The sequence below is a fragment of the Cydia strobilella genome, chromosome 2 (assembly GCF_947568885.1).
Source record: "Cydia strobilella chromosome 2, ilCydStro3.1, whole genome shotgun sequence".
Classification (NCBI taxonomy): domain Eukaryota; kingdom Metazoa; phylum Arthropoda; class Insecta; order Lepidoptera; family Tortricidae; genus Cydia; species Cydia strobilella.
The window spans coordinates 29,237,403-29,262,493 of NC_086042.1; the positions used below are offsets into that span (position 1 = coordinate 29,237,403).

The 25,091-nt window shown below is 37.7% G+C and overlaps 2 protein-coding genes across 2 annotated transcripts in view; one reads left to right on the forward strand and one right to left on the reverse strand.

The window, feature by feature from the left end:
• Positions 1-16,524, reverse strand: part of LOC134755304 (glucose dehydrogenase [FAD, quinone]-like) — a 28,894-nt gene extending 12,370 nt beyond the window's left edge. Inside the window, exons 1-6 of the mRNA XM_063691788.1 lie at positions 16,368-16,524; positions 15,956-15,995; positions 3,637-3,800; positions 2,445-2,527; positions 1,647-1,804; positions 924-1,038 (exon numbers count right to left, since the gene is read on the reverse strand). Coding sequence (XP_063547858.1) covers positions 924-1,038; positions 1,647-1,804; positions 2,445-2,527; positions 3,637-3,800; positions 15,956-15,995; positions 16,368-16,524 — 717 coding nt within the window. The remainder of the gene's footprint in view (positions 1-923; positions 1,039-1,646; positions 1,805-2,444; positions 2,528-3,636; positions 3,801-15,955; positions 15,996-16,367) is intronic.
• Positions 16,525-24,635: 8,111 nt separating this feature from the next.
• LOC134755172 (proteoglycan 4) overlaps positions 24,636-25,091 on the forward strand; it is a 60,078-nt gene continuing 59,622 nt past the window's right edge. The window contains exon 1 of the mRNA XM_063691681.1: positions 24,636-24,821. Coding sequence (XP_063547751.1) covers positions 24,741-24,821 — 81 coding nt within the window. The 5' untranslated portion in view covers positions 24,636-24,740. The remainder of the gene's footprint in view (positions 24,822-25,091) is intronic.

Here is a 25,091-nt window from a genome sequence, read left to right on the forward strand (position 1 = left end):
GACATGAAATTTTGTGACTTACAAAATGTATAGTCCAGTGACAGTCAAAAGGTTTTTTTATAGAATGGCCTACATGATTCCAGGCGTCCAACCACATATGGCTGTCACACATTTATTTTGGACTAAGAACACTTGCTTTATTGATCGTATTACCCCATTATTAGACTGTACCGTAACTGAGATGCAACATAACCATGGTAAGGGCCTTTTTCACCAGCAAACCGGTTTAATCGTCTTAAAGCGTATGTATTTTTTTCTAATTTAGTGCAAATGTTGTCTATATGATACTTATTTCAAATTACAATGAGGGTCAAATTTCATCTTTACATTTAATATATAACATTGGAGTTTGTGTTCGTATATTGCAGAACTGAATGTATTTTGTTCTTTTTTATATTTACTAACAAATCATTGTCTTCCAACCAATTACACATAGTCAATAGTAAGATTTATATTATTCATAAAAGCATTATCATTATTGTCGTTACATTGGAAAGTCCGATTGAAATATTATCTGCAAATAAAACTATCTTTGGTTACTAAAATATAGTAAAATTAGCAGCAGGCCTAATACACTGCCTTGTGGTACACCTGGCTCATTAATTTTGTGTGATAACCTGTATTGAATTATTTCATTATTTTCGTCTATTCCGCTCAATACACAAACATTTCGTTGTGAAAGGTAATTTTTGAGCCACTAAGGCATTTCCTCAGAGTCCATATTTCTCTGCGAAATTTAAATTTTGTTTTATCTGTCATGACATCACCGAATGGGTCCTATGGAAGAACAGCGCTGGTTTCATAGTTAGCATTATACTGAGGAAGGTCCATTTCGTGATGCGCACTTAATGTTATGTTTCTTTTATTGTTTGTACATGTTTGTGATTGTTGTGATTTGTCTTTGATCTAAATCTTTATCTGACCTCTTGGTAACTCCAGCCCGGGTTCCCGCGCCGCGCCCACCCGTCGTAATCCAGCTGATTCCCTCGGACGTACACCATCCAGTTGATGGAGCTCGAGCCACCCATCACTTTACCCCTGAAAGGACAACAGTGCTTTTAGATGCTATCAAAAACTATTCAAAATAGGTATCCTACCAGTGTCATAACAGGTCATATACTATTTAACAAACATCTTTTTATAACAGGTGTCACAGACAGTCCCCTATGCATGGAGACAGAAGAAACAGCCTCTCACGTGGTGCTGGAATGCAGCGGAGTGGCCCCATACAGGGCAAAACATCTCGGATCCCAGAGAGACCTCCCCGAGGTCCTACTCAACATCAAAAGTTTGATAGGATTCCTCGAGGAGCTGGGCTGGCAGGACTAGCCCACCCCCCATATCACGCAAAATAGGCGCCAGTCGTCGAGTTGCGGAAAATCGCCCGAACAATAGGTATCCTATTTTTAGGGCTCCGTACCTCAAAAAAAACAAAACCCTTATCACTCGTCCGTCTGTCCGTCTTTCAGCCTATTTGCTTTGAAAATACTTGATTGAAGTTTAAGTTAAAATTAAGTTGAAGACATGCTTTCTAATCGGGAACGTTTTTATTGGTTACGGGCGTGGCTAGCCAGCGTACGATGATGATTTTTATTCGTAACGCGATTTAACTATAATAGTACGTACTTGGAGTGTTTAAGACTAACCTTGGCCATCTGCAACGGCGGTCTGGGAAGGCCAGACATGCCAAGTTGCTGGGCATGGTCTTGTACTGCCAGTCCACGTTAGAGTTCGCCAGCGCCCCGGTCAGGCCGACCACTTGTGTTATATCGGGCTCCTCGGGACCAACTTCTAGGAGTAGCACCTGAAATTGGGAAAAAATATTGTTACACAACTTTGGAAACAAATCAAATTATTTGTATCAATTATTCAGACGCCTAGTCTTACTAAGATGGCATATAGTCGAGAAATTGGGACAGGTTCCGCCGTGGCGAGGTGGCCTAGGGGGCTCATGGCGTTAGCCGCGATAGCTAAAGACGCCGGTTCGAATCCGCCCTTCACCTCACCACTGGAGGGCTTTTTCAGTGTTTCTTTAATATATGCAGCTAAAAAGGCTAGAACTTGTATAATATCTATGTAAAACCCTTTTTATGTGCAAATAAATGATTATGATTATGATTATGACATCTATTCCTGTTTATATTATTATATTTTAAGAGAAACGTGAACGATTTTTTTAGATTTTTAGAGTCCCATACCAAAATTTCAAACTACGGCCGAGTGGAAATGACAAGAAAGTGGAAGTCGAGTGGTGGAGGGTGAAAGTGGATGAATTGAAAGAGCTTCAGTTAATTAATCTTTACGCGCGTTTGAAGAAAAACTTCTTTGACGATGACGTTTATCGCTATGTTGGCACTTTGTATATAGCAAATGTCGTCTTTGTTGTAAGCGACAAAGTGGTACCTTTTGATTGAGAACGTCACAAATGTTCATGTATTAGGTACCTTAAATTCCTTGACAGCAGAGAGCCTGTTCGCGACAACGCATCCTGCAGCCCCAGCTCCCACCACGATGAAATCGTAAGTTTCTGAAAGACAACCAAAATAAAAATATAAATAAATATTGTATGAAATGTCCAATGTAAAGCATATTTTATTTTGTTGATATTTTTTCATTTTTCTCAGACTATGATAAAATTCCTTATTCTGTACAACATAAGCTCAATTTCACTGTATGTCCTACAAAATCTTCCATTGAGTTACGGAAAACGTATGGTATTTTCCGTAATTTAATGGGTTTTCATAAATTTTTTTTTGGTCCCAAAACTTCGTGTTTATTCCAACCAGAATAAGGCGCCTTTAAAAGTAACAATTTTTATCAAAAACTGACAAAAAAATTAAAAACGGGACTCGCACTTGGCCGGTTTTTTTACCCGTTGTCCTAGAGCAACCGTTCTGGAGCGACGACCTGGTGAAGGTCGCGGGAATTCGGTGGTTGCGAGCGGCACAGGATCGGTCGGAGTGGCGAGCCTTGGGGGAGGCCTATGTCCAGCAGTGGACGTCTATCGGCTGACATGATATGATGATGATGAACCGTTCTAAACAGTATCCGCCAGTGGGTCTACGGGTAATTTATTTCTACCATGGTCCCACCGCACTAAGTGGTAAAGATACAAGAGTATCAGCTCTTTTCCTAAATGATGTAAGGTATTTTTGCAATAAAATATTATTTTTTTGTTATTTAATAGCGTAGGGGGATTTTAATTTCTTAAATTTAATAGTCTACCGGGTCCTCCGTCCACCAGGGCAGGCTCCGGATAGTCCGACGCTGAACCAAACAGCTTGACCAGCAAGTCCAGGTACATGAGGCCGAAAGGCGAACACGCGCTGAGATGCGAGTGCGCCGGGCCCAGCTCGGAGTGGCTAGAAGCAGTAGTGCTATCTCTGTCACTCTTATCTTAACTATATTGGACAAGAGACGTTACTCTAGGGCCTACCTCCGTCCACCAGGGCAGGCTTCGGATAGTCCGGCGCTGAACCAAACAGCTTGACCAGCAAGTCCAGGTACATGAGGCCGAAAGGCGAACACGCGCTGAGGTGCGAGTGCGCCGGGCAGAGCTCGAAGAGGTTAGAAGCAGTAGTGCTATCTCTGTCACTGTTAACTATATTGAACAAGAGACGGTACTCTAGGGCCTACCTCCGTCCACCAGGGCAGGCTTCGGATAGTCCGGCGCTGAACCAAACAGCTTGACCAACAAGTCCAGGTACATGAGGCCGAAAGGCGAACACGCGCTGAGGTTCGAGTGCGCCGGGCACAACTCGAAAAGATTAGGCGGCTGCCACACGAAGGTCATGGTTGCTCTGCGGTAAAGAAAGAAAAGTTATTAGTGTAAGGCCTGAGTGGACGCTCGAAGCGGAGCGTTCGGCGGGGCGTGCAGCGTGGCGTCGGACTACTCACAAGTGATGTGAGCAGCGTGCACTAAGGCCGCTCCTATACGATTGCATTTGTTTAACATGCACGCCGCACGCCCCGCCCCGCTGCACGCCCAACTCGAGCGTCCACTCAGGCCTTACACTTAGAGTCAGACCAAGACAAGTGCAACGACTTTGATAACACACGCAGGGCAAGTGTTATTTATACGTCATAATTTAATAGAAGTTTGTACCGCGTGTGCCATCAAAATCGCTGCAGAAGTTTCTTGGTCTACCTATTTGTTTTACAGTTGGCAGTCAGTTGTTGTTTAACTTCTCGTGCTAATAGTAATATTGATACCCGAGCGAGCGAAAGATTTCAAAATTGAAAAGTGTTCTAAAAGTGGAATCTTGATCGTTGCCAGAGTTTCAAGTTCAAGGCACGAGAGTTAAATAAACACACATCACACCAACGCGAGAAAATACTAAATGTGAAACATTATTAATGAAATCCAAATGCTATAAATATTTATCATTAAAAATCATCATTTAAAATTGTCTTCGGTTACCGCGATAGTTACTCATGAAATAAAACTATGAAAACGGATTATATCGCGTATATTGAATTTATAATACATCCCCACGTTTCGAACTCTTTACAGCGTTATCGTGTTCAACGGGTGACGGGTGACTGCGGGGAGTCACCCGTTTATCGATGGTATAGAAAGGATGCACATCTCTTATGGCAGAAATGTTGCAAAAGTGACCGCTTTCAGCTTTAAATAATAGTTCCTAATCTCTCCGGTGGCGCTAGTTAGGCTCTGGGACATAAGCCATATAAGGCAACAAATAACCCGACCAAATTACGTAGGTTGTTTTTGGTAGTATTTCGGTGTATGGTGGCGCCGCCTAATTACTGTTTTATGATGGACACTTTTCATACATAGAGATTTGGCTCCTTTATATAGTCTCCATGCACCCGTTGACCACGATCGCTGTAAAGAGTTCGAAACGTCGAGATGTATTATAAATTCAATATAGGTACGCGATATAATCCGTTTTCATAGTTTTATTTCATTATTTAAAAGTCAATTCTCACAGCCAACATGACATGAGGTACCAACTCAAAATGTGCATCAAGTTTGCCTCTCAGTTTTTGAATAAGTAAGAAAACCTTTACGAGCTTTGTGGTTAAAAAGTAAAAACAACCGGCCAAGTGCGAGTCGGATTCGTACACCGAGGGTTCCGTACTTTTTAGTATTTGTTGTTATGCGGCAACAGAAATACATCATCTGTGAAAATTTCATCTAGACATTTAGCACATTAGAATTCGAATTAATGTTAATTAATGAATTATTTGATGTGGTAGTTTTTTTAAGTATTTATTATGTAATTAACTTTCAATTATTGTAAAATTCGCGTGTTTTGTTTGAATTAGTATTAACTATTGGCAAATTTGGCAATGCCAATTCGGCATGCATTTACAGGTTCTACAGAACCCTAGTGTACATTTCATTCTATAGCGTGACGAGCGTTCGCGTTTGCGTTATGTCTATTTTTGTATGGGATTTTTAACAGCGCGCCAAGCGGGACGTTGGACACTCAAAATCTATACAAAATGACACTTAACGCGTGAACTTTATTCTATAAACAATAGTTTTTTTTTCAATTATTAATTTCAATTTATTTTTATCTCTATAAACAATAAAGTTATTGAAGTTAAACTTCTTTAGGCGCGACTAGGGGGTAACTCAGATTTTTTTCTGACGGAAGTAACGCTCAGCAGTGACACACGCACAATAGGACACACGTCAAAATGCCAACATGCTTGAATGCTTGAGGTTCTGCGAGACGAGGAATGAACGGCCTTCTTCTGTTATATGTTAATGTGTATGAAATGTCTATTGGTTTCACAGTGCTTTGGATCACTGTTATGCTGTGAAATGTAATGAATAAAAAATAAAAATAAATAAAAATAAATAAATAACATAGCGATAAACGTCATCGTCAAAGAAGTTTTACTTCAATCGCGCATAAAGATTACACGGCTACACGCACACATTTTATTTCAATTTTCAATTACAATATGTGACGTTTTCAATCAAAAGGTACCACATTGTCGCTTACCATAAGGACGAAAATTGCTTGTATTTTTATACGATAAACCTATCAGAGCGTCCTTATGGCAAGCGACAATGTGGTACCTTTTGCTTGAAAACGACACATATGTAAGTCTATACAGTGTCCCACTGCTGGGCAATGGCCTCCCCCATTGAAAGTTTTCTATATAATTACTCTATGATATAATTTATATTTTAATGAGATACGAGGTGTTGTAAATAATCAATGGATATGCAATTAACATTTAATTTAACTAAAAATTTATGTAAATAAAATATTTAAGTATATAGACAATAAATATAGCTATAATTCAATTCAATTCAATATTTTTATTTCGAATAAAAAATCCATATTATTGTTAGTACAAGGCACAGCAAAACTTATAAATCTATGTTAGTGATAAAAATAAAATAAAAACAAACAAATCAAACATATAAGCTACTTAATTTAAAAGCTACTTAATATAAATATGTACTTAAAAAAAAACTAAATTAAAGCTAAATATAAAAAGAAAAGCTAAGAAAAAGAAAAATTTATACCGAAGTTATAAAAAGAACACCCCGTCCAAAACCTCCGCCTGCGGCATATGCAATTTACGTTTTAATGGTTTAAATTAGCACTGGTATAAAACGTTAGTTTTATGTTTTATAATATTCTAGCGTGTTCGCATGATCGATTGCAATAACTATTATGCGGTTTGCCAAAGTTCACATATAATTGCGATTTCTATTATTATTTTACTTCATAATGATCATTATTTATAACTATTATTTGTTCATAAAGGAGGTCACGTGAGGCGGGGACAAAAAGGAATACACCATCAAGAAATGTTGCACATCTTTTTAACGCAGTGGTAAATGCCTTATTTTCAAATCAGAAGACAATCAAGGACCACCGAGTTTTTGTGATTAAGAATATTTACAGTAGTTATTTATTAAGCAAAGTTATCGGAATTGATATTTAATTAAGCCTCTTTCTTTACCACAAAGTGTCACTCGTGCGTTTGTCTGTCCGTCCGTCTGTCACAGCCTATTTTCTCCGAAACTACTGGACCAATTAAGTTGAAGAAGTTGGGCCCATTATTTTTTTCCATCCTGTATTTCTTCGTGCACACACCTTTAAATATAGACATCCACAGGGACGCATCGCACGCATCGGACGCAACGGATTTTAGTATTCTTTGTATAGACTATAGAAAGTCACACAAGTGCGTCCTCCGACAGTCGTCGGGCCTAGCTGAGTTTCTTGCTGGAGTCTTCTCGGCTAGGCTAGGTTGTAGCGAACCAGCGACAAAACTCCCATTAGCTCGATTCCCTCTACACCCTCAGATCAGTCACCCACACAGTCCTACCGCTCTAACGCCCTAGGTGCAATAGAGCCCAAGTCAGGTTAAAAAAAACCACAGTCCACTGATCGACACCGTGGTGTGGATTTTTCTACCTTGAAGCTAAGCTGTCTTATAATAGTTATAGCTAAGCTATTATAAAGTCTTTTTACGTTAAAATCCTAGTTTCTATGCACCGAAAAAAGCGATCCAACACTATTGCAACCGAAAACCAAGACTGCCTTGATTGGTTGAATAGGACGCTTAATTGTGTTTGGGCGACTACGCGGTGCGGTTTTTTGGTGTTGCCCATGTCCATGACTCAGGCAATAGATTTCAAAATTGAAAGAATGAATACTTAATGCTTGCGCAACAGGTGACCCTCGCGCGGGCGGCTTTCTCGCGCAAAGATTGGTCATCGCAATCAAACCAAATTGGCAGTAAATAAGAATTAAAAAAACTATACTCATCCTTTTCTTTTGGGTGGTAGTACTAGTGTAAGACAAAAGATGGTATGATTATCTCTGTCTATGTTTGAAATGAGACAGTCCTTTGACAAACTATATCTCTGCAACGATAATAGGTGTATGCATAGTTTTTATTTAGATGCCTAAAAAAGCCATTACTTGGAATTACACGTACATTTACGTGACGCATTCGGAGCTAAAAATATGAGCGGTTTTTACTTAGTGATGTCATCAGTCCATGGACGTATTAAGGAAAAAGCGATGTCATTTCATAGATCTTACTTAATTAATACAAAAATAAAATATTTTCAATATATTCTTTATTCAAATAGGCCTAGCAACAAGCACTTTTAAATTGTCAAGTTTTAAATATTACCTTAATCATATCAGAGCAATTTATTGATGCAGTTATTATTATTCTTAAAAACATTGAATTATTATAGATATGTCAAACTTAATAATAAGAATTCACAAAAGGATCGTCAAACACCAAAATTGTATAAAAAATACTAGTCTAGAAACTTTCTAGAATAAAAATCTAAATGTCAAAAAATACGGATAACCTAACATAGGTATTCATTAAATTATCAATTTCATCATTATTAACACAATAATAAATAAATAATTATTTTCAATCACAATCAAATACGTAGGATTAAAACAAGTAAAAAAAATTAAAATGTGTTTTTTTTAGTATAATCCCAAAACCTCCATGGTAACGGGAATGCACATGTTTTTGCCACCCTGTATATATTTTTAAATTACTGTATGTAATTGCATGAATTCTATAGTAATTTAAATTGTATTTTGCATTTACTCGAAATGTATGTTTATTATAAGATGTAATGTTTTGAAAAGATGTGTCCCGCCGAGTTTGTTGCCGGTCCCATATTGCTATACTATACCCTCCTCCGATTGAAGGGGGGATTTAAATCTTCTCGAGGCAGAGGTGTAGGGTTAGAGCCGGTGTAGCTTTTTAGGGTTCCGTACCCAAAGGGTAAAAACGGGACCCTATTACTAAGACTCCGCTGTCCGTCTGTCTGTCTGTCACCAGGCTGTATCTCATGAACCGTGATAGCTAGACAGTTAAAATTTTCACAGATGATGTATTTCTGTTGCCGCTATAACAACGAATACTAAAAACAGAATAATATAAATATTTAAATGGGGCTCCCATACAACAAACGTGATTTTTTTGCTGTTTTTTTGCGTAATGGTACGGAACCCTTCGTGCGCGAGTCCGACTCGCACTTGGCCGATTTTTTTTATTTGATGTTCATAAGCGCATTGCATGCCTAATTGAATAATAAACTATTTTTATCTTTATTAGTGAGCCGGACGTTAATAGGGACGCAACAGAACCCAGTTCGCGGCCGTAGCACGGTCGCATTTTTATCACATATCACCCTTTTTTTTTGTCGGAGTGGGAATGCACTTACGCACGGTGTGTGGGACTCGCCGCTCCTTTTCCCTCTCTTGGCGAGAGGGGGGGAGAATTGGCCCTACCCACTAAACCCACTCCGGCGTTTCACCCTCTTGGCCGTTCGTGAGGGCGCACTGGGATCGATAACATTCCACCACGGCGCCCTCCGATCACATATCACCCTGCCTGTCACGTTCTAGCAAACATGTAAGTGCGAAACTGACAGGTGCTAAAAATGGAACCATGCTGCCACCGATGAGAGCCCTAATCTTATCCCTGTCGAAACGCGAAGAGGTCGTGTTATAAAAATACCTCAAAGGTTTTTAAATTAATTTCACTTAAAATTGTTTATTATTATTATTTAATGTTGGGTATTATGTGCCAATCGTTTCGTGCTCTATTGTTTGTTGACATACCTACCAAAGATAGATATAACTCCGTAATAGATGGATACAGTCTAAGGAAAAAACGTGCCTCGAAAATCAAGAAAATTTGATTCTCGTTCAGAGGGCGGTACTAGCTTTGGCCTTCTGTCGTATAGATGGCGTTGACGGTTTCGTTTGTTATTTAACAATTTTAACGCATATCAGTGAAAGAACATGGGTCAAAATCATAAAAATAATTAAAGCAAATAAAAAAAATCATTTATCCATATTTAAATACCTTTTATCGTATTTATATAAATCTTCATTTTTAGTTTTAAAGTGTGTCGACAGATGGCAGTGAATTTACTGGGGTTACAAAATTTACTATGACAGTACCGCTCTAGTATAAGTTACTCTATGTACCTACTTATAGATTGTAGAATATTTTTTGTACACACAATTCTATTTGCAGTTGTTACGCTATATAAACAGAAAACAGAAATACATCATCCTTGAAAATGTCAACTGTCTAGCAGCTATCACAGTTTATGAAATACAGTCTGGTGACAGACAGACGGACAGACAGATCCTTTGGGTACGGAACCCTAATAAAAGCGAGCTTAGACGGACCCTAACGGGCCAATTCGAGTTTTAGTTATGCGGTCTGATTCCGATACGATACTGACCTGTCAGTGATATTTCTTCAACCAAATACGTCACTTTTAAGACTGATGACAGATCAGTATCGTATCGGAATCAGATCGTATAACCATAGAGTAACTTATACTAGAGCGGTACTGTCATAGTAAATTTTGTAACCCCAGTAAATTCACTGCCATCTGTCGACACACTTTAAAACTAAAAATAAATATTTATAAAAATACGATAAAATGTATTTAAATATGGATAAATGATTTTTTTTATTTGCATTAATTATTTTTATGATTTTGACCCATGTTCTTTCACTGATATGCGTTAAAATTGTTAAATAACAAACGAAACCGTCAACGCCATCTATACGACAGTAGGCCAAAACTAGTAGCGCCCTCTGCTCGAGAATCAAATTTTCTTGATTTTCGAGGCACGTTTTTTCCTTAGACTGTATCCATCTATTACGGAGTTATATCTATCTTTGGTATAACTAAAACTCGAATTGACTTGTAAGCAGTCACCTCCACAATTGTAACTTACTTGGTTGTTTAAGCGGAGTAGTGCGATCGACGCGCTGCCGACCACAGCACGGACTGTACGAATCTACGAATAGTAAATGTAGTAATACGTGTGAACAACGCGGCAGGAATGACTAGGTACTACGGGTGTAGTAACCTCGCTTCTTTAAATACTGACAAGCAGATACTAGGTATTGTGGTTTTCGGTCTGAGAAAAACCCATTTATAATTAGTTTGACGCGAGCTTTAAACTTATTAACAGGTTATTACCCTTTACCATACCTCCCATCCAACTGGGGCCTATTTCTCAGACGGTATTAGACTAATATTATAGGGCACTCAAGGTCTATTAACACATTGCTTATTATTACATCATTTTTGTATATGACTGTTTGTTGCCTAAATAAAATAAAATAAAATATTATTTATTTTATCCACGAACTGGGGCCTATTTCTCAGACGGTATTAGACTAATATTATTAATCCACGAACAGGGGCCCATTTCTCTAACGATATTAGACTAATATTATTAGTCTTTAGTCTACGCAGTGTCAAATTGTATGGGTTGCTATTACAATACACCAAGACTGATATTTACTTACTGATAGAATTTTGACGACCGGTCTGGCCTAGTGAGTAGTGACCTTAGTGACCCTGCCTGTGAAGCCGATGGTCCTGGGTTCGAATCCCGGTAAGGGCATTTATTTGTCTGATGAGTCATGGGTGTTTTCTATGTATGTAATTATTTATATATTATATATATCGTTGTCTGAGTACCCAAACCACAAGCCTCCTTAGGCTTACCGTGGGACTAAGTCAACCTGACCCAACAAGTCCAACAAGATGGAGCGACGACCTGGTGAAGGTCGCGGGATTTCGGTGGTTGCGAGCGGCACAGGATCGGTCGGAGTGGCGAGCCTTGGGGGAGGCCTATGTCCAGCAGTGGACGTCTATCGGCTGACATGATGATGATGATGATGATGAAGTCAACCTGTGTAAGAATGTCCTAAAACAAAAAAAACATCGTTCGTCGAGAAATGGGCCCCAGTGCAACGGTACGGATTGCCATACTTGTCATGACAACACACTAATAATATTAGACTAATATCGTTCGAGAAATGGGCCCCTGGATGGATACTGATATTTGGAGTGAGCACTCTAAGCTTACATTTCTCTATGGCTAAGTGTAGAAAACTCAAGTGAAAGTTATACCTAGTCAAGTCAACATAGTTTTCAACCAAGTAGGCAACAAGCACTTAAATCGTCATGTTATTCAAATATCATCTTAGTCTATAAAAAAAGTCTGTATCTTCTTTAGGTATTTAAAAGAATGTAAACAAACCACAATTAGGTATTTTACTGGACAAGAAAATTCTTCAGGTCAATTAATTTGATTCGATGTGCCAAAGCTTACAGAATTTTTACTACTTACGATATATTACTTACTCAACGTAAGAACGAAGCTATACAGTGTAAGATATACAGCCTGGTGACAGACAGATGAACAGAGGAGTCTTAGTAATGGGTCCCGTTTTTACCCTTTGGGTACGGAACCCTAAAAACCAGAATATCAAAAAAGCAAAACGTGCAGACACAGGTAATGGTATTAATTAAATATTAAACATATAAAAAACCTCTAGGGCCAGAATCCAGAGAGGCAAATATCGAGAACGTTTGTATGGAAAAATGACCACTGGTGTTTCCTCTTAATAAGTTTTTATTTGTCTGCATCATTTCCTGTCGTTTGCCCCGAATGCGCTGATTAATTCATGGAACAATGAATTCGCCTCTCGTTACCAAGGATTTGACTCAGACATACCGTATAATAATATAATAATACGTATATATAATACCGTTTTTACCACAACGGTGACAATATTAAAAAGGGCGCCCTCATCAGTAAAATTGGTACAGCAGGTTCCCTGAACTTTTTTCAATGTAGCGAATGCGTCAAAACAAGGATAACATGTTAATTGTGGTATTTTCTATAAAAAGGGACCTTATTGTCGATAGCGCTTACGCCATTATAAACGATGCTCCGATATAAATACAATGCCGCGCGAAGCTGTGCGGCGTAAGCGCCATCGACAATAAGGTCCCTTTTAATAGAAAATGCCCCAATTAAACTTAACTGTTGCAGTTATTTAAATAATAATAATATATAGGTACTGTTATTATCTAAAAGTGAATCATGTTAGGTCCCGACATCGCGTCCAAGTTAATTAGTGTTTTATGTTTTGTCTTTATCAAATTGGAAGTAAATGTGAACGCGCCTTATTAGTGAGAGACCATTTAAAAAAAACCTTAGGTCGCAAAGCGCGGGAAAAGTGACAGCTTCGAGCAAAATGGATGGGACTGACTATTGAGTGGGACTTCCGGTTCGAGCGCCATCTTGATAGTTAGCATCGTGATTAATTACTTTGTTTTTTGCTTATTAATATTGTTTAAAGTGTAATATCGATAGCTTATTATACAGTAAACTAATGTGGTAGTGTGCAGTGAATGGAGAATTAATTTTGAAGCGCGTTTAACCACCATCTTGGAGTCAACGGCCGGTAGTCCACGTGCTTCTTGTAAAGACTAGCTATCGATTTACAAGAGCTAACAAATCACCGTACACTGTCTTGTACAACCGTACAATTTTTGTCGTTTGTAAACCTCTCAATACCTTGATACTGGCGAAATAGTCCCACTGGGCTGAAGCCATAATTTTAAAAGAAGAAGAAGACTATTGAGTGAGTATAATTATGTATTCGTAGAGGTATATATTTAATTAATTATCTGTAAATGTATGCATATTTATAACTAAATGTACTTACATTAGTAGCTTCTTATTGTATTAAATTAACATTTCCTTGTCTCGCCATCTTTTCCCGCGCCTAAAACTTATTTGTTCTGTTTTGTTGGTTAGTTGACTGATGATGGTAAGTCCGCTTTTTGTAATTTATTTCCTGTGCCATCAAGATTTTGAATTATTGCAAAAAGTATTCTTTTCTTAGTAAAAAGACGTACAAGTTTCAACCTTTATAATCATAATCATAATAATCATAATCATTTTATTCATAAAACCAACTATACATATATATATATATATAACCAGTGAATTTAATTTTTGGGACCGTGCACGACGATAGCGCCACTCAGCGGTTGCTACTATATAGGCCCGTATTTTTGTCACAACTATTAAGAAGTGTGTACTACTCTCTCTTCCGAAAATCGTTTTTTCCAGATCGCGAATTTCGCCATTCGCAATTTTTACCATTTTATTTTTTCTAAGCCTAACCCTAATAAGCCAAACTGTTGAGTCTGCAAGATGTTCTTACCATTAAAGTGGTGGTTGTTGAAAGGCAGAGGTCAGACGAGACCCAATGTTCCTTCGAGGTCCAGAAGACTTGTTCGCGTAGGGCAGAAGGTCAAAGTTATAGGTTTTGGGCATAAAGGAAACTACGACGATGAGTACATATATAAAAGTTATATTATCGGAAAATATTTTGGTCTATTCAGATTACCAAAAAAGTTATAACAAGTCAAGCATTGAGTCGACCATAAAGAATTTTTTTTTTTAATATGTGATTACAGATAATACCTAAAGCTCGCCCCAGACTTTGCGGCTCGAAGCCGCGAACGCGAGTGTGGAGTCGATTTCGCTGATTAGCGAATTAGACTCCAGACTCGCGTTCGCGGCTTCGCGCCGTGATTCGCGCATGAGTGTGGAGGGCCCTTAACTCATCTCCTCCAGCGGCCATCGGTTCTTAGAGTCACTCCACACTAGCGTCTTTTGAGTGTCGGCGTCTAATCAGCGCTATGAAAAATGGCTTTTATTCCTTTTTCTCCTCACTAGCTCGGAAAGCCGTCTTTTATCCTTTCAAACAAGCGGCTAAAAACGCATTTTATCCACTAGTGGGGAAAGTAATTCGACCTTGGAGGAGCGTGTTTAAGTAGCTTTTGAAAGATAACAAACCGTAAAACGCTCATAATAATGGTTTGTTCGATATTAATTATTATTGAAAATGTTCCTAAGAGGATAGCCCAGGATGTGGACGGGGCGGTAGCGCCGCGCCGCTGGCCATGCCTGTTGCAGCGGCCTTCCGCTCGCACATGCTACGCGAGGCACGCTCCTACCTCGCGCGCTTTCAATGGCCAATGTTCGCTCCTCGCTCAGTACACAGATGCCGACATATTCGCTAATAGTTTAGCATACTTATGCAATACTGCTAGACATTTTCTAAATTCTAAATATTGTAATTAAATTATTGTAATGAATTGTACATTTTATCTTTCTTGACATTTTACAAACTTAACATTGTAATTATTTGACTGAATTTGTAAATATCTTTCTTAACATTTTATCTGTTTGCATGTTTTTTTTTGTAATTTTCCTGACATTTATATATCTATTGTTCTAGGGTGTAAGTGAATTGGTGTAGTACTGTAAGCTTGCACTGTACTAAATAAACAAATAACAAATTAAATAAATGGTTTGAGAATTTAATAAAAAAACACCAAATTTATATTTGTTTAATGATTTTAAGTCATAAACCTGAAAATTCCATAAGAAACATTTGTTTTTTTATAATGATGTTTAATATAATTCTGAACGCACAAGTTGAGTCGATGCAATTTCAAAACGCATCGTCAGAAATGTCAACAATGTCAACAAAAATGTAACATAATGTTATACTATAAAGATGATGATGATGATTATAATGTGAACAAATAAAGACTTATTTTTTTATGAGCTGTTTTTTTGCATGTTGCACTTTCCTCGCTATAGTGAGGTGAAAAGATTTGTGTTACACCCGGCTGCAAATGTATTTTACTTCTCGTGTGTTCAATTCCACACTCGCGGGTAAAATACAACTTTTCACCCTTGTATAGCAAATAACTAATTCATTATTTATTTCTTTTATGTTTTGCTTTTGTATCATACATGCCGAGTTGTCGACTATATGCATTTTTTTGCCAAACAGTCGCCGGTTATAAATAACGCCATATTGTAAATTTACTATAATTTATTATAATAAATAAACATGTATATATGACATTTATGACATAAGTACCAATAAGTGTAATATACGTTGTATAAGTATATACTACAACGATATTTCAAATTTTATGTAATTTTTGACTTATTGACAACCGACAATAAGTACCCTTTTGATTGAGAATGGCACAAATCTTTATGTAAGGACCTTAAATTCCTTGACAGCAGAAAGCCTGTTCGCGACAACGCACCCTGCAGCCCCAGCTCCCACCACGATGAAATCGTAGGTTTCTGAAAGACAACCAAAATAAATAAACAGAGCTTGTTAGCTCTGTTGTCTTAGCGGTAAAGGCATGCGACTTTCAATCCGGAGGTCGCGGGTTCAAACCCCGGCGTTTCCCAACGAGTTTTTCGGAACTTATGTACGGAATATTATTAACAGGGGATAGAGGAAAACCCAGACGCAGCTTTTAGAACAAGTGAATGAAAAAGTAGGGGTCGTGTCGTATCAAAAAGTCATAGAGCTGGCGCAGGCTAGGGATAGCTGGAAGATACTCCACCGACAAGAGAATAACTCTTAAGTTAATGATGATGACTTAGATATTGGTTCGGATCTAGAGACGTAACTTTAGTGCGTACCTGTCACTATTTTTTTTATTTTACCTCCGTCCATGAGGGCCGGCTCCGGATAGTCTGGAGCTGAACCAAACAGCTTGACCAATAAGTGTAGGTACATGAGGCCGAAAGGCGAACACGCGGAGAGGTTCGTGTGCGCCGGGCACAGCTCGAAGAGGTTAGGCGGCTGCCACAAGAAGGTCATGATCGCTCTGCGTTAAAGAATAAATAGTTATTTGTGCAATAAGAGAAGAAAGTTGGTTTTTCTTGCGTTCTTGCTCGTGATTCAGTTATAGAGTCTTTCGCTTTCTCGGGACTCAAAAACACGAGATGTAAAATAACTTTGCTCTCGTGTTGCACATATAATTTTTCACCTCAATAGCGAAAACATATTAAAGGTTAAAATGTATTTCGAAATACACAGAATAATACAGAGAAAAAAAAACAATTTGTAATAGAAGTATGAAGTGGCAGTTCATGGCCTTCACTAAATTAAAAAGCTACTTTGTTTCACTCCCTGGAGTGAGGAAAGTCGCACTTTCGTCACTCCCTGGTGTGAGGAGAGTAGGCTTGTTAGAGCTACTGAGGTGAAAAAGTAATTAAACTATTAAAGGTAAAGATTAATACAAGTACACGATTCAAGCGTCATAGTCACCTGTTCTTAAAAATTCTGCTTAAGAAAAAAATACAAAATGATGGGTGTCCCATCTGCACTCTGGTTTCGAAGGGATAGCATAAAACAAACACCGAGAACAATTTTAAACAACCGTATATTCGACGACCGGTCTGGCCTAGTGGGTAGTGACCCTGCCTGTTAAGCCGATGGTCCTGGGTTCGAATCCCGGTAAGGGCATTTATTTGTGTGATGAGCACAGATATTTGCTCCTGAGTCATGGGTGTTTTCTATGTATTTAAGTATTTATATATTATATATATCGTTGTCTGAATACCCATAACACAAGCCTCCTTGGGCTTACCGTGGGACTTAGTCAATCTGTGTAAGAATGTCCTATAATATATTTTTATTTATTATTTATTTAATATTGTCTTCGGTTACCGCGATAGTTACTCATGAAACAAAACTATGAAAACGGATTATATTGCGTACCTTTAATAAATTTAAATTCGTGGTCAAAGGCTTTATCGCGTATATCTTTACTTGAAAACAGTCGTAATGTATGCTAGGCTTATGAGACACTTCCAAAGTGGTAAAATGTGTGTGTCCCCCCCCTGTAACTTCTAAAATAAGAGAATGATAAAACTGAAAAAAATATATGATGTACATATGCAAACTTCCACCGAAAATTGGTTTGAACGAGATCTAGTAAGTAGTTTTATTTAATACGTCATTTTTTTTATACCACGTCGGTGGCAATCAAGCATACGGCCCGCCTGATGGCGGATGGATGATTTTATAAATCATAAACCGCAATTTACCTTTCACTTACGTTACACATAAAAAACATATACATTGTTTAAATTGTGTAATGTACGGAACCCTCGGTGCGCGAGTCCGACTCGCACTTGGCCGGTTTTTTATTTTATTAGATAGAGTGATTCAAGACGAAGGTTTATAATTATAATTTGTAAAGGTTTTGTGTCAATTAGTTGAACTAGTCATAGTCATAGTCATTTATTTTATAAAGCCTATTTACAAGTCAGTTGTTAAATAACATCAAATTACTATACAGTAAAGTTCATCGATTAAGTTACATCATATTAAAATAACAGTAAAATAACTACCCGTACGAAGACGGGGCGGGTCGCTAGTCCATACTAATATTATAAATGTGAAAGTCTGTCTGTCTGTCTGTGTGTTACCTCTTCACGCTTAAACCGCTGAACCGATTTAGTTGAAATTTGGTATACAGATAGTTTGAGTAACATAAGGGAAGGACATAGGATACTTTTTATCCCAGAACTCACCCCTCAAGGGGGTGAAAAGGGGGGTGGAAATTTGTATGGGGGAGTCAATAACCGCTGAACCGATTTAGATGAAACTTGGTATGGGGATAGTTTGAGCTGTGGGAAATGATATAGAATAACTTTTATCCCCGAAATCATCCCTTAAGGGTGTAAAAAATGGGGTGGGAATGTATAGTGTGGACCAATTTGGGGGTGAAAAAGGATGGATTAAAAAGCAGATTTGTTTAAGAATTAAGGTACTCAAATTACTAATTCCATGCAGACGAAGTCGCAGACAAAAGCTAGTAATATTATAAATTTGAAAGTAACTCTATCTGTCTGTCTGTCTGTTACCTCTTCACGCTTAAACCGCTGAACCGATTTAGATGAAATTTGGTATAGAGATAAATTGAGTCCCGGGGAAGGACATAGGATAGTTTCATCTCAATAACCGCTTAACCAATTTAGATTACATTTGGTACGGAGATAGTTTGAGTGAGCCCCGGAAAAGGACATAGGATATGTTTTCATCAATCATCATCATTTCACGCGAGAGAAGGCGCGGGCAAAAACTAGTATTTTAATAATCAGGTATTACAATAGTTATTTGTGCAACAAGAGAGGATAGTTGGTTTTTCTAGCGAGGGACTCAAAAACACGAGATGTAAAATAACTTTGCTCTCGTGTTGTACACATAATTTTTCACCTCAGTAGTGAGAACATATTAAAGGGTAAAATGTATTTCGATTTACACAGAATAAACAGAAAAAAAGTATTATAATATGTACGATACGATAAGATACGATACGATACGATACGATACGAGACCGGACCGGACCGGACCGGACCGGATCGGATCGGACCGGACCGTACCGTACCGTACCGTACCATAAAAAAAAATGTAATAAAAGTATGAAGTTCATGGCCTTCACTAAATTAAAAAGCTACATTGTTTCACTCCCTGGAGTGAGGAAAGTCGCACTTTCCTCACTCCAGGGAGTGACGAAAGTAGGCTTGTTCGAGCTGCTGAGGTGAAAAAAAATATGCTTCACGGTCGTGTGCCTTGGGCAGACACGAGTTTCCGATTTATATCTTATTTTATTATTTAAATCACTACATAAACATATATTATCCATTTATGATAATAACGTAATTTTTTTGTCGCTTTAAATAAAATTTAGTTTAATTGGCGCATTTATTAAACATGAAACTTCGTTTTCTCTTTATTTATTTTTCATCCGAGGTTAGGGATTTATAAAATGGATTTAAAAATAAAATACAAAAACACGTACGAAAGCAATTCAAATTATACTTATAAACATACTAGCTTTTGCCCGCGACTTCGTCTGCGTGGAATTACTTAGTTCCAGCAGTTAGAGTAGTTACAGCGCTTGGATAAAATCTAATGGCAATCATTTTGAGCATAATTTGCTTAATTGCTTACACCAATTAACAAGCAATTCATTAATTTTCTCATGTTCACCCCCCTTTTCACCCTTCAGGGATGACTTCCGACATAAAAACTATCATATGTCTTTCCGCGAGACTCAAACTATTTCTATGCTAAATAAAAATAACTTTATTTTCCCCTCACTAGCTCTTACCGTCTTTTATCCTTTAAAACAAGCGGATAAAAATGCATTTTATCCACTAGTGGGGAAAGTAATTTGATTTGGATGGAGCGTGTTTAAGTAGCTTTTAACAGATAACAAAACGTAAAACGCTCATAATAATGGTTCGTTCGATATTAATTATCATTAAATGAACGGTTTGAGAATTTAATAAAAAATACCAAATTTAGCTTTATTAACATACATAAGAAACATTTGTTTTTTTACAATGATGTTGAACGCACAAGTTGAGTCGATGCAATTTCAAAACACATCGTCAGAAATGTCAACATTGTCAAATATCAACAAAAATTTTACTTAAAAGTTTTCTCACCGACTCCGACACGAAAAATAGACAACTTCCAGTTTTCTGTTATAATATCATATTATCGTAAAAAAATTAGTTATTCCAGTGATGAAGATGATCTAACGCCTGTGGATAGTGTGGATGTTGCACTTTCCTTGCTATAGTGAGGGGAAAAGTTTTGTGTTACACACGGGTGCAAATGTATTTTACTTCTCGTATGTTGAAACACTCTACGCTCAGGATTCTATTTTAAAACCACTCGCTTCGCTCGTGGTTCAACTATAGGATCCTTTCACTTGCTCGTATTTCAATTCCACACTCGCGGGTAAAATACAACTTTGCACCCTTGTATACAGTGGCGTAACTAGGGGGGGGGGGCAGAGGGGGCAAGTGCCCCGGGTGCCATCCAAGGGGGGGGGGGCGCCAAAATGGGCAAAAGGCAGCAGCAGGGAAACTTTTGTCAATCCTCTAGAGTCTAGGTATAAGTATAGACTATAGACCATTATATCTATCTTTGGTATAGACACAAGTTCACACGAACAACATTCCCGTCATTTTCGTACATTATGTAGGTAGATAATGGTTTATCTACATAATTACCTACACATATTAAAGTTCTTGAATTGCTGTTATAATATATGAATATTTTAAGTTTATATATATGCAAAAAACAAATGAAAATATTTTCAATAGAAAATCTATTCTCGACTTTTATCCGAAATTGCTATTGTTATTAACATCTGTTTAAATATCGCTATTTTCTACACTATCTAGGTAGACAATGGTCTATCTACGTAATTACCTACATATATTAAAGTTCTTGAATTGCTGTTGTTTCTGCACACCTGTTTAAATGTTTTCATTTCTCATTGTTGTTCTAAAAGGTGTGCAGAAAATGATACGTGTCTGCACTAGAGCAATTTACGTTCCAGGTACGATTTTTTTATTTTTTTTACAATAAGCAATTGAAATTCGGGTTTAAATGAATTTGTTATAAAATTTCCATTCTGATATTTAGCTCCCCATTCCATAAATAACAATACTTTTTCCTAAATTGTTAATTGAAAGTACCCTCACGAAATACTATAAAAATGTAAACTAAGTGCCAGTTGCACCATCCGCACTTGACAGACTGTTCAACGCAGGGACCGGCCCGCTATCCCTTATCGGGGTTTTATAAGGGTATTGAATAAGGCTTAACTCACCATACCCTTTGCCAGACGAAACCCTTTGTTTTGATTTTAAAAACCCTTATATAAAGCTACCACATTTGAGTAATCGGTAGCCCAAATACCCTTACAAAACCCTTATCATCCGCTCACCAACACCTTGCATATTGCTTATAAGGGTTAGCCTTATAAAGGGCTTCCCTTTTAGCATATAAGCGTGCTAATTTAAGTCGTCTACCTTGTTCATAAAGCACACATTACTTCGAATCCGAGCGATCGTCGGCGGCGACGGCGGCGTTCTTTGACTAGGCACGTATTTTCTTTCCTTTTCATACACTACCGTAGATATATACTAATTCTGTATCTTTCACGCAAAGGGAAACCTTTATAAAAAGCGCTTAAAGATAAGGGTAACCCTTATTAAGAGCTACCCTTATTTTTGGTTAGCTTTTCGGTAAGGGTTAGTCAAAGGTAAGGGTATGAATGGGCTTGCAGTTCAAAAGGGAAAGTCTTTCAATGTGTTAGCCGTGTTTAAGTGTCGCCCATTGAAAGGGTTTTATCGCAGAAAGGGTTGTCCGGTCCCTGGTTCAACGTCAGCCGGCGCGCCGCGGCGGTTTACTATGAAACTATCCATACAATAAAATTTTATGAACTCAACGATCACAAACAGTTGGTGCAACCGACCCTGTCATGTTTTTAAAAACACATGCATTTTACTTTCCTCGTATTCGAAATGAAAACTAGAGTGTTTAACTCGAGTGAAAGGCATCATTTCATCCCTTGTTTAACAATCTACTATTGTCGCGCCCCGGACAATTACGCGGACGTGGCTTATGATCCAGAATGCATGTGCATGTTATTATTTTAGAATCCCTCCACAAACGCACGTGACACCTTACTTATATTCATCAGGCATTCTTAAAATGACTTACAGAAGAGAACTTCATCTATCTTCCGTGTTGTTTGGAGTATTAAAGTTTTCAAAACCCGAGTACACCTTTTTGAAAAGCTCACCTGGCGCTCAAACACTCAAACACTTCGGATCGGTCAACAACAAATTAATAAATTCTCATTACTGCACATCCGCATTTCGAGGTAGTTTTAAATACACAGCAACTAAGTGCTTAAATAATATATTTATTTATTTATTTTAAACTTTATTGCACAAGAACAAGTACAAAGGGCGGGCTTAATGCCTGAGGCATTCTTTACCAGTCAACAAATTATATACCTCCACCATTAAAGATATTAAAATCTCTTAAAACAGATACAAAATGAACTATCTCTTGGCGGTAGAGTTCTCTTCTTTAATTATAGCCTAACCATACATACAAAAATGAGTGTCATCAACCTTAAAATTTCATAAGAAACAATTGTTTTTTTTTATAATGATGTTGAATATAATTATGAACGCACAAGTTGAGTCGATGCAATTTCAAAACGCATCGTCAAAGATGTCAACATTGTCAACATAAATTTAACTTTTACTGATGATGATTATATTGATGATATATGATGATTAACCCACAGATTATATAATACTATACTGATAATGATTATAATGGTTACAAATAAAGACTTATTTTTTATGAGTTGTTTTTTGCATGTTTCACTTTCCTCGCTATAGTGAGGTGAAATTGAAAAGTATTGTGTTACACACGGGTGCAAATGTATTTTACTTCTCATGTGTTGAAACACTCGCGGGTAAAATACGCGGGTTCGTTTTTGGGTTACAAAGTTACGTATGTGTTTGTGTACCAAATTTCAACATAATTGGTCCAGTAGTTTCGGAGAAAATAGGCTGTGACAGACGGACAGACAGACAGACGCACGAGTGATCCTATAAGGGTTCCGTTTTTTCCTTTTGAGGTACGGAACCCTAAAAAAACAAAATGCTTATTTTAAGTTTTTATGCAAAACAAATTAAAATGTTTTCGATACAAAATCTATTCTCGACTTTTATACGAAATTGCTGTTGTCATGCTGCTGTTGTCATTAACAGCTGTTTAAATTTAATATTCAACGATCACGCACACTACTACAAACATATGCCCACACATATGTATACGCACACAAACAAAAAATATCGTCCGACAGCTGACGGGGGGGTCCGACCAGGTCCGACATGGCTGAATCTATCGGAAGCGCTTTCCGATATCGGATGTCGGAAGGCGCCTATGACAAAAACAGCTACACGAGGGTGCCATTGGCATTAAGTCTGCCTTTTTTGCGTTCTTTATCGTTTTTTAGTAATAAAGATTTTTTATATTATTTTGACCCATGTTCTTTCACTGATATGCGTTAAAATTGTTAAATAACAAACGAAACCGTCAACGCCATCTATACCAGAGTAGGCCATTGATATTACCTACTTGGTTATTTCAGATGAGCAGGACTAAGTACTTTAATCGACAGGATTCACTACTACTAAAAGTGTACCTTGTTAGCTGCATATTTACACACAAACAGTGGCTATACGCATGGTAGCGTATTATAGTTGATCGAGTTCGGAAACCTCAAAAGCGCCCTCCAAGTCCACAGTCCTACGCAAATCGCGGCGCGAACCCGCGAACGCGAATGTGGAGTCGATTTCGCAGATCTGCGACGTTCGGTCCACACTCGCGTTCACGGCTTCGGGTCGGGCCGCGATTCGCGCACGAGTGTGGAGCGCGCTAAAAGATAGAAACTGCCGGTACTGGGAATGTTGTCGGCTACGTTTGAACAAAAGTTAAATGGCTGGTGAGTGGCGTTGTTCTAATTTATAGAATAGAGATGCCCTGAATAGTGGTTTTGGCCGAATACCGAATATTCGGTATTCGGCTGAATAGTAGAAACCTTCGGGCGAATACCGAATATTCGGCAAAGTGGCCGAATAGGCCGAATACCGAGTAATTTCCGAATATTCGTGACATCTCTTGTAATCACCTTGTAATAATGTGCCATATTATGATGCCGTATTACACTGACAGATCTAATCCGTATCTAATCCAGATCGAATTCATATCTTAATGATATCCTATATATAAAATTAGAAAAATGCAGCAGATTCACTACTATTTGTCAAAGGACTGTCGCATTTCAAACTTGGACAGAGAGAATCATACTATCTTTGTCTTACACTAGTACTAGCACCCAAAAGAAAAGGATGAGAATAGTTTTTTTTTGTTCTTATTTACTGACAATTTGGTTTGACCAACTATAGTTTGTTGGTTTCCATTTTAAAAGATTTTCCCCATTCTTGCATTTTTTACAATACAAATATCAGGGAACGTATTATTTTGGAACGCATCCGATTCACATGTGGCGACAGTAACGACATGGCAACATTCAATGGTAAAATTTCAATTTCAAACGGTTCTCGATTGTGTAGTGTTTTAGGTCGTTTGTCAATTTGTGAAACATTTATTAAAGTGTATTTTTTATTACAATTATGTCCGTTTTTGATGAAATAATGTGTAAACTTAATGAAATATCTAACAGTTATGTTCGCTCCCTAAACGAAGACATAAAGGTACAGCGTTATTGTGTTTAAAAATACGTTGTGAAAATGGTGGCTTGCGGTGTACTTATCTAACCGTTTTTGAAGCGATTTGTAATTGAAAGAGGCGTTTTAAGTATCACATTTAGATCTTTAAGTCCTGGAAAATGGTTTATATTGACTATAAAATGCATAACAAGTATAGAAATATCACATCTATACTATAATTTCAAACATTCTTGTCGCGACGCTTTTTCGCCTAAAATCGCAATAAAGTTTAATTACCGAGTGGAATACAGTGTT